We start from the raw sequence: 10,216 nt of genomic DNA on the forward strand, positions 1-10,216 counted from the left end.
CAATGATTTGCTTCAGAGAAAATGAAGCAAAATAACACTGTGATAGTAACACCAGGGCTCATCCAGCAAATAGACAAGAACAGAACACATTATCTGATGAATTAAGGTTTTCTTATACAGTACTATGTGGTCTACTTTCCAAAAAAAAACAAATAAAACATCCATTATAAAACTACTGAGTTAAATGTATCATCTAAGCGCAAACACTCGCTCTAGACTCATTTTTCCCAGCTCTAGCACAGGCCCTTATAGACTCCCTATTGAGTGTTTCATTGATTCTAGTTCTTCTCCTTAATGGGATAAACGAGGGGACACACATGCAGAAGAAGAGCTATCCATCAGCATTATTTACTACTGAGTCTGAGAATACTCCTACCAAGCTGGTGGCTCCTTGTAATTCACCACCTATGCTCAAAAACAGACATTAAGAATAGAAAAAAAACAAAGCAAATGGAAATGACTCTTGACCGTTAGCTGAATCCATCATTATTTCCATCTCTTAGGGAACATTTCAAATTCATCTCCATCTGACCTCTCATTTTCTCCCTCTGAGGGTGTAACAAAAAGCAAACCATTACAATCATCAATTACAATCACGTCTAAAAGCATCTACAGTGTGGTGTCCTTTCTATGGTAAGCCTCGAGGGCGTTTTTCAACCTCAAGCAGCAAGTGTGTGCCTGGGAAAAAGTCGCTAAAATACTCCTGTCGCCCTGGATTTCAGATTGAGATCTCCCGCCTGTGGTACAGAACACCCAGGAGTTACTGCACCGCCAACCTGCCTCACGTGTTTATCCTCCCTCTCCAGACCCAAACCCATCCATCTCTCACCAAAAACACCCAATATTACTGCCCATCTAAGTCTGCTGGAGAGGAAATGATGGCTTCTACAAATATAAATGATAATCAGCGGCTATGTGAGGCCAAGAGACACAAGCGCTCAAGTTCACCAAGTACCAGCAGCAGCACAGCCCCAAGGATTTGTAACTATAGATGTCTAAAAAAACGTTTATAGGTAAATCTTATTTTTCCATCGGCGATCCAAGTATAAAATCGCACAGTTCCAGCCAAGGACTATGTTGTCAACCTTCCTGTGTGGGTTATTATGGCACATTTTTAAACCCCTGCTGCCAGGAGTACTAAAATAAAAAAACACATGGATCGGAGAGCGAGCGAGCATTAAAAAGAATCAAACTGCGTAAACATTTATTTGTCCAAAATAAATGTATCTTTTTACAGGACTACTCACCCGTGCCATCATCCACATTTTCCACCTCCATCACCTCGGTGTTGATTCTCCCTCTGAATAAATAGCGAGGCCCCTCTGTGGCAGTCTTGCTGTTTTTTAAACGCCTTGGACAGACAGAAGCAACCACGAGAATAAGCCAATAATTTTATGTTATATTAAGACTAATTATAATGATCTGATATTTGTCAATATGCACTAACCAAATTAAGTGAGGAAAATATATCCAATTAGATTTAAGGTCAGAATAACACATTTTATTTTCTTTCTTCTGCTCCTTTCTTAAGTCGATGAATGGATCTGCTTAATGTGCTACCTGCAGACACTACACTCTCTACAGCACGTACAGTAAAAGCAAATCAAAGCAGGTGAACCCTTCATTGGCGGCGGGTGAACAAAATCTGCCAGAAACACGTAAAATGGACATAGCAGCATTGTTAGCAGGTGCATCAGTAGCTCAGTGTGCGCAGCACATATCTGGTGAAATAATAGCTAACTTATGCAGAGCAGACTATTCATCAGGTGTTCCGCCTGCAGAAGCCCAACAATGGTCAGCAATCAGCAGTAGTTTCCTGCCTCAGCTTGCACCGATCTTCATAAATGTCATATTAGTTTGTGTATATTTCCTCAGAAACTACCTGAAAGATAAATCTATTTGAAAAAGAACATGCGTCTGTCTACAGCTTGTGGTTAGTATCCCCACCTAGACTAATCACATGTCCCCTTAAAAAAAACTTCCAAATCCTTTTCTCATGTGACTCCTCTACTGCATAACCTTTCTTTCAACTCCTTTACAAAAAACTAAAATGCTTCCCACAGTGCACTGCTCCCTCTTCTTTAAAAAAGTAAAAGAGTAGGCAAAGTGAATAATTTATAAAGTCTAAGCTCTAAATGTTCTGTAGGAGTACAGAGACAGAGCTAAATTTAAAATTAGCATAAACAATATTTTTCTTCAGTCTCCCAAAAACAAACACTGTAATGAGAATTTTAAATTCATCTTCTTTGTGGATTTTGTCTGTAGAGAAATGAATAAAAGGGTTAAAACACCTGTTTTTTTTTTTGCAATAGACCAGAAGCTTGTCAAACAGGAAGAAAATCCTCTCCTGTATGTTTCCGGCTGAAATCTTCAGGAGGACGCCGTGCATGAGCATCTCCGTGCACGTATCTGTGATATTTGAGCCCTGCAAACGGACATGTGGACAAAAGGTCAAACAGGCAGAAAAACGTAGAGAGTGAAACAGATGCCTGCACATAGACAGACACAGAGGGGAGTTTGGGAAATAAGTTATTCAAACTAGCAAAGTGTCTATGCAACAGAAAGTTTCTACAAATTATTTCTATACCATTCAATGTCCACCCATAGTGTCTGAACAGGAGGAGGGATTTAAAAAGCCCAGCCTTTCCTGTTCCTTCTCTCAGGGGTCTGTAAAAACATTCCCTGTTTCCTCAGAGCAGATTGCTGTGGGACTTTAAAATATGCAGTCGTTAATAGCTTCTATAGAATAACATCCCGTCCAGTCAAACTATGTGTTGCATTGTCGCGCCTGTTCACCATATTGGTTGGGGTTACTGCTGCAAGTGATAAAGTGTGCTGTCTTTTCCCTTACCTTGCCTGCTCTGGGAATTTATGTACCACGTTTGATCGGCCCCTCAGAGCTAAAAATAACTCCCATGCGCACAGAGCCGGAAAATGTGCTAAGCATTTCCTCCTGCTGGAGACTTCAGCAGGCCAAAACCTATCCCGCTTTTCCCTTCTTTTTCTCCTCTCCCTTTTTCTCCTCCTCCTCCCTTCCCTTCCGCCGATCATCTCTCAGTCTTTTCCCCTCCTCTGGATTCCCTAGTCTATTCCTCTATCTCTTTCATTCCTTCCTCTAAAGTTTTTTAATTCTCTCGCTCTTTCAGAGCCCTTTAACTTCCCTGCCCATGACCAGATGTTAAACTATTTTGCAGCCAGTGAATGTGTGCACACCAGACATGGAAAGGCCAACTTGTCTTGGTTATATGAAGGGCCAACAGCAACATCACACTGCTTCAGACTATAGAGCTGCATTTCCTTAATGGAAGAACAGACACTTCCCCTTTATGTTTCATGCTCCTTAAACAGCCCCCCCACCCCACCCACCGCCCATTTACTTCTTGGTGCAGCCTTCTTCAGCTTTTCTTTTTCTCTGCAGCATTTTTCTATCACTCTTCACATCAGTCTTGTTCCAAGCCAGCGCTCCACAGAGAGTGCATTCAGTCAAAAACTTAGGCAACACTTTAAACCCTCAGTCATCTGTTTCATCTAAATTTCAGCCCTCTATTTTTATAGTCAGACAAGTGCCAGACATAACAAATGCAGAAAAGGATAACAAAAAATTAGAAACGACACAGCAGGATATGCCATTAATTAAGGAAAAAGTATGGTAGAAAAGTTTGTGTTGAACTCTGAAGTGGTATTTGTCAATTAGCTTGACAATTTTACTTTAGCTATTCAAACTAAAGAAGCCAAATAAAGCAAACTACACAACTCTAGTAGATTTTAAGAATACTAATTAAACTTAAACAAGAGAACAGAATGTGAACTCAAACACAACTGGAAACTACTACCCGCTCTAAAATTAACATATTTCTATGGCACACAGTGACAAAACACAGACATTCGCAACACTAACCAACTGGCAATCACCGCCCTAACAAATGCTGGCAGTCGTCACCATGGTGACCACGGCGGGCCCTCGCCCTGTCTCTCCCACGCTAGGTGAACCTGCCAGGATGCCCCGGGGGCGGCCAGCTGTAGAGCAGGTCAGCGCTAACAAGCAATCAGCCCGGGCGGAGGAGTAGGAACGGAAAAAACAGCAGCTCTCACAATCACTCCTCATCCCTCCATCATTCCTCCAACACCCACATAGAAATACAAGATGCAACCATCACTCAGTTCTCCCTCCTTTTTTCCTTTTCTCTCTATTTTTCCGCTCTCTTCTTCTTAGTTCCACTCAGTCATTTAGAGTTGCAGAGCCTGGTGTGCAGCACTCAGAGGGTCCTGCTCCAGAATGAGCTAATGTTTACAAATTAATAGAAGTGCTGAGGGGAAACCGCAGAGCACCTACATCCAGGACCATGCCGAGTAAAAGATATGTCACCACACCCAACACTAAGCCTAATACAAGTAACACTATTGTGTGTCACTGTTGTGTGTGTGTGTGTGAATGTATACAGTACACCTAAACCCCGAAGTGTTTGTTTTGTGACCTGATATTGAGATTATCCCTCCTATTTAATACGTGTACAGCAGAATGTTTTATATACTTCTAATTATCTTTCTAAATCCATTAAAAGCTGTGGGTTTTTCTACATTAATAGGTTCAAGAAGGGTCTCTTTTTCAGGGGGATGCCCATCTATTTATGTCTCTGCAGTATATTTTACTATGAAGCAAAGCAAACTTACTAAAAGCCTTCTAAATGCCCTGCTAACACTATAACAACACTCTAATGTTGTCAGTGACCCTAAAACAACACATTCACATCTCGGTCACATGCAAGGAAGTCTAATGATGATCTGCCGTATCTTGTCTTACTCATAGTACTGACAGTCTGTTCCTGCCTACACTTTAGTCAGAAGCTGGCGGGCAATGTCTCTGTCTGCACGTGTCCAGGAAGCCTTTTGGGCCCTTTTTGCATGAAGCACATAAGTAACCCATTCTCTTGCCTTACAGTTACCACCACTGATTTCTCTTAACCAACCACCACTAGGCCTTCTGACTCCGTGTTAAGGCATCCCAGAACTCTGGAAGACAACGAATCTAAAGGCAACCCTCGAGACCAAGAAGTGCAGCCTACCTGATGATGATTAAATTTATCACAATAAAGCATAACAGCTTTAATGACAGGCAACAGACTCATCCAAGCAGAAAGAATTTGGCCACAGTGAATATAAGTCATTGTTCCCAGAGAGAACAAGAAAGCTTAAAAGGCTACAATAGTCACGCCACTTGGCATTCTTGTTGAATTGCTGGCGTAGAGCTAAGTGGCTTTAAATAAGTCATGACTTCGAGCTTTGGCGGGGGGAAAGCTGTGTGTTAAAGGTGACAAAAAATCTACGAGCCCACTCAAAAATATATACCAGCCCAGTATTTGGATGAGATTACACAGTTTAGTTGAGGGCCCACCTCCCAGCCCTCGATATGGGACTGCCATTCCTCCAAAATCTCCAGCTTCTCCATCTGTCTCTTGGCTTCGTTGATGCTGGAGCACACAGCCTTCATTACCTGCAGAGATTCCTGCACCAGGGTGTAGTCGTTGTGTTTCCTAGGGGTCCTTTTCAGCAGCTCCTGCATTATTCAAAGACCACACAATGTCATCCAAATACACTACTCACATTCACATGAATACACCTAAACTATTTTTGTAAGATATCAAATCAAATATCTAACAAATCTGAATCATATTTCACATATTTAAGATGAAAAGCAGAAAAATATATTCCATTTCCTATCCACTCCATATTTGCTTACCATCCAGTGGTTCCTAAATTTAGTGGTTATAACCCAAGCTAGTGCATGCTACAGTCTAGCAAAATTACCGGCAATCTCTGCATCTATAGTCTAAACACTGTGTTTCAGCATGTCAGGTACTATAGGGCTGATTTACACTGTTCTGCATATATCTGCAGCCAATGATGGCTATCTGTGTCATTTTAGAGGAGGAGGCCCTGGCAGCTGGAAGACTTCAAATGGCAGAGTGTCAGATTACCCCCTTATTATTATTACTTCTCTGTGCCCGTGGGTGTTTAGAGAACGCCTGGGTGAATAAATAGATCATAACAATTTGAATGAGATGGGACAGCTCAGATCACCAACTCAACAAGCCTTTGAAAGTGTATTTCATTTCACTCACGTTTCACATTGGGAAACGGAAATTTCAAAACTAACAACTGAGAGTGCAGGTATGAATGAGCCTAGTCAAAACGTCTCAATGAGCAGCTGCGCAGGAGAGGTGATGATGGGTCTTGTGTTATTGCTCCGATGTGGTTGTGCTGGGGAACTAAAGCAGAGACGTGTCAGAATATGAGACCAGTGTTTCATTAGCGAGGGAGAGGTTGATGTGTATAAGACGGGACAGCCCTAACTAATGACTAGGTTACAGTGGAAGAAAAGGGGAGAAGAAGGTGCCCTTACAGAGGTGGCACAAGGGTGTGGCATCTCCATAATAGATGGTTAGCATGCAAAAGACCAGACTCACTCTGAGCAGCAATGGGTACTTGCAGATCCTCTGAATAGGAGCTACCAGGTAACCCTCGAGTGGGACCTCCGTGTTTTTTCTGCCTCCCAGCAACATGCAGTTCTGGAGGAGAGGATAAGTTTAACAAGGCTCTGTGAGGCTGAAGTGCTCATTGTAAAGAAAACCACACTGTTAGACAGACAAAGGCTAAGGTCTAACATTTGTTTCTGATTTTAGCCATCATGGTGAAATATATGCATTGGCCAAATGTATCAGAAGGGGTTGTCAGTAGTATTTCCTAGTCGTCATCAAAATGTTTTGTCTGCGAATCCAAAACGTTGAGCGGGAATCTCGTGGGTGGGACCTACAAAAGACACGTCTGTATTAGCCAGTCTCAAACAAAGTGACAGCTTGGTAGCATCCACTGTAAACACGAGAGGGAGTTTTGAGGTCTGTGGAGAAAACTGAGGGGGAGCAAAGAAAATCAATCCCGTCTTACAGAAACAGACGTAACAGAAAGAAATCTGTTTGAGCTGATGCACGCAGATTGCTTTTTGACTTCCAAGTGAACCGTCGTTTGTGAAAACCTGCTCAAGCATGTTTGGCTTAAATCCATGAGGTGACTGCTGATACCGATACTGTAACTGCAGAGATGAGTCTTTCGTAGGTTCCACCTACAAGATTTCAGCTCAGCATTTTGGATTAACGAAAACAAAATTTTGGGATGACACTTTTTAATCACAAATTTGAGAGTGTGGATAGTTTTGCTTTCAAACCTATTTTTTGATTGCATAATAAAAGCACAATCGTAACTCCATTAACACAGCCATCCCTAAATTTAGATTGAGACTTTGCAGAAACTAAGCGACAAACCATGCCTTCAGTCGATCACATGGTACAAGTAGTAGGTTTCAGGTTATGAGGTTAACTGCTAATATTAATTCTCACCTCCCTCTCACCTGAAATTCTGAAGAGGTGCTGAATTACAGTGTAAACAATAAACCAGGCAAATAGCAGCCAGTAGGCCAAAGGTTTAGAGGAGGTTAATGGATATCCCCACCATGGTCACTGCAAGGCCAAGGAGGTGACCTGAGGTATATTAGCACATAGCTAGGTGTAGGTTGGAGGGTAACACGAGACCCATATAGCCCTGATGAAGGCTAGGTCACCAAAGGGTCAAGGCTATAAAGTCCCCATTAAATCAAAGTCAATTCATATCTTTGCCTCCTCTGGCTCCCTAGATTAAAGGCACACATGGATAGTAAATCAGACACAGAGCTCTTGCAGCCACTCTTCTCTGATTGGTTGCATAGTATGTACATGTGTGCTTTTCCTCTCTCACTCAATTAATTATAGTCTTAAGAAAAGGTCATACGCTTCACCAAAGAACCAACCAATCAATACAAGTAGGGCTATGGTTATACTCTGGTTCTTTTGGGTGTGTAACTCTGCTGTAGATCTCGACTTCAAAATGCTCTGTTTTAATGGAAGTCCTAAAACATAAAGGGTGATGGTGTGTGTGTGTGTGTGTGTGTGAGAGGCAAAGGGGTGAGGAGTGAGAGAGACTAGCATAACAAACTGTCTAACCCTTTGAGAAAAATTTTAAATAATGACTTCAAACCGCATCAAGTGCAGAGCTGTGAGAGTCAATGGTAAAGAAAAAGGGCAAACATTTTGACCTCTTAAAGTGCACACACATGCACTCACACAGCGCAGTTTAGCGAGACAGCAGTAGGGATGTAGTCATCTTTTGTTCTAGCAACATGATGCTCCCCTGTGGACGTGAAAGTCTCTCAGAGTGTCGGGACAGGAAGAGGGAGTCCACCCACACGAGGGGCAGAGTCACATCAGCTGTCAGACACCTTGGAACATAAAGTGCAGGGTTTTACACTGTCCAGCTGCCTTGTGTGGGTGACTGTGTGTTTGTGTGTCTAAGAGAGTGTGGTAGGGAGTTTTCATACACGAGCAGTTCTTAAGTCCAGTTTTGATCACTCATGACCCCACTTGGATTTTATTTGGATGTTAAACAATATAGCTATAAAGAAGATGTATGCTATAAAGAAAACAAGAATGACCTCTGTAACAAATGTACTGCGATTTAATGACACACATGTAAATTTGTATGTGCACGTAACAGTTAGTCTGACTTGCACATGAGTACTAACATTTGAAGACTTTACTTGGCTGTATGTACGTTACAAATTGGACATTGTGTGCACGTTTACAGCCCCCCTCTCACCAGTAAACACGTCCGGACGCTCCTGATCTTATTGAGCTCCAGCAGCAGCCTCTGGGCCTTCTCGTGATTCCCGCAGTATTCATCATAAATCTGGAAACGACTCCTCTGTAAGACCCACAGAAAGATAAGTTGAGAAGGATACAGTCGGAAAGTAAGGGAAAGAAGATGACAAAGTCAACAAGAAAAGGGATAAAGAGAGGAGCGATCATCCTAGAAATAAATTAAGCCACACAGGGCAATAATGAAGACAGAAATACAGACTAATGAAATAAAGAAAATTGAAAGAAAAGAAGGCAGGCAGAGCAGACATAAAGTATTGGATTCATAGTGGTTGTTTTTCTCCACACTCTCCTTTCCATCATGAAATATATAATCCATATAGTGTGCTCCAATCACATCCTGTCATCTGCCTTGCAGCCATATGACCGACAACTCTACACCAAAGCAATTCTCATGGCATTCATATTCCATTGTCTTTGAGAGGCAGCAGCACTTGGGACCAGACCACACTGCCTTTAAATCACTCACTACAAAGTCACTACAGAGCTAGCAAAAATAGTCTGCAGCCATACTTATCAGCCTCAGAAGAAAAAGCTGGTGATGTGGAGAGACATAACTGTCATAACAACAAGCAGGGGCACTTACAAAAACACAACTCTATGATTAACTGCAGAGTATGCCCATGTTCTTGAATCATACTTTCAAGGAAGCCCGTTTATGAACCTCTAAAAAGAGAATTTTATTTGGGCCTGGGAACTGATTTTACTGTAGTTCAAAAGGGAGGAGTGGAGCCTTAGTCAGGGTGAACCAATTTCCAGGCCTAAATGACAAGAGAGAATTTGATTTGAGTGGTCCACTGTCCAGCTGGCTTACTTACCTTTTTGTGTTTCTGTAGTAAAGTTACATTGTGCAATTCTTTCTTGGAAATTTTAGGGCATCAACCAATCACTACAGAAAAGGGAAAATTTGAATTGCAGAATACGGGATAGAAAAAAAAAATGTGTCCGAGTCTTATCTCTGTGGACTCAAATGATCACTCATGACTGAATTATGTGCCTGAGTGATGGGTTTTCCGTTATGCTGTAATTTATAACTGTATTCAGTTATGAATTATATCCCATTTTCTCAATGAGGTCGTCTCATCATAAACCTAACAATACCATCTGTACTGCTAGATCATCTCTCTTTCACCTGTATCAACAGCAGCCCAATACTACATCAGGGCCCTGCTGGCACAGAAAGTCACCTTAAGCCCAACAGAAGGATGGTAAGATTTACTAGACTTTGAAACCTATAATATACCAGCGTGCCTCAAGGCTCTGCATCAAAGAAATGTGATATATAGCAGCGGTGAGCAGTATATCAGAGCCCTATCAAACATACCACAAATGTGAACTGTCTCATCGTGGGCAATCCAGAGAGATAAATTGACAACATGTGGTGTATCTTATCATTTTCAGCAGCACTCTGCAGGACTACATTCGAGCTCTGACAGTAAAGCAGGAGAGAAGTTCGTCAGGATTATTGAGAGCAG

General features: G+C 41.9%; 1 protein-coding gene across 2 annotated transcripts in view; it reads right to left on the reverse strand.

Moving 5' to 3' along the window:
* Nucleotides 1-10,216, reverse strand: part of prex2 (phosphatidylinositol-3,4,5-trisphosphate-dependent Rac exchange factor 2) — an 87,497-nt gene that overhangs the window by 59,747 nt on the left and 17,534 nt on the right. For both annotated transcript variants that reach the window (XM_046066835.1, XM_046066845.1), the window contains exons 4-8: nucleotides 8,683-8,787; nucleotides 6,465-6,566; nucleotides 5,393-5,554; nucleotides 2,292-2,425; nucleotides 1,248-1,351 (exon numbers count right to left, since the gene is read on the reverse strand). In XM_046066835.1, coding sequence (XP_045922791.1) covers nucleotides 1,248-1,351; nucleotides 2,292-2,425; nucleotides 5,393-5,554; nucleotides 6,465-6,566; nucleotides 8,683-8,787 — 607 coding nt within the window. The remainder of the gene's footprint in view (nucleotides 1-1,247; nucleotides 1,352-2,291; nucleotides 2,426-5,392; nucleotides 5,555-6,464; nucleotides 6,567-8,682; nucleotides 8,788-10,216) is intronic.

Source organism: Micropterus dolomieu, linkage group LG01 (assembly GCF_021292245.1).
Source record: "Micropterus dolomieu isolate WLL.071019.BEF.003 ecotype Adirondacks linkage group LG01, ASM2129224v1, whole genome shotgun sequence".
NCBI lineage: Eukaryota > Metazoa > Chordata > Actinopteri > Centrarchiformes > Centrarchidae > Micropterus > Micropterus dolomieu.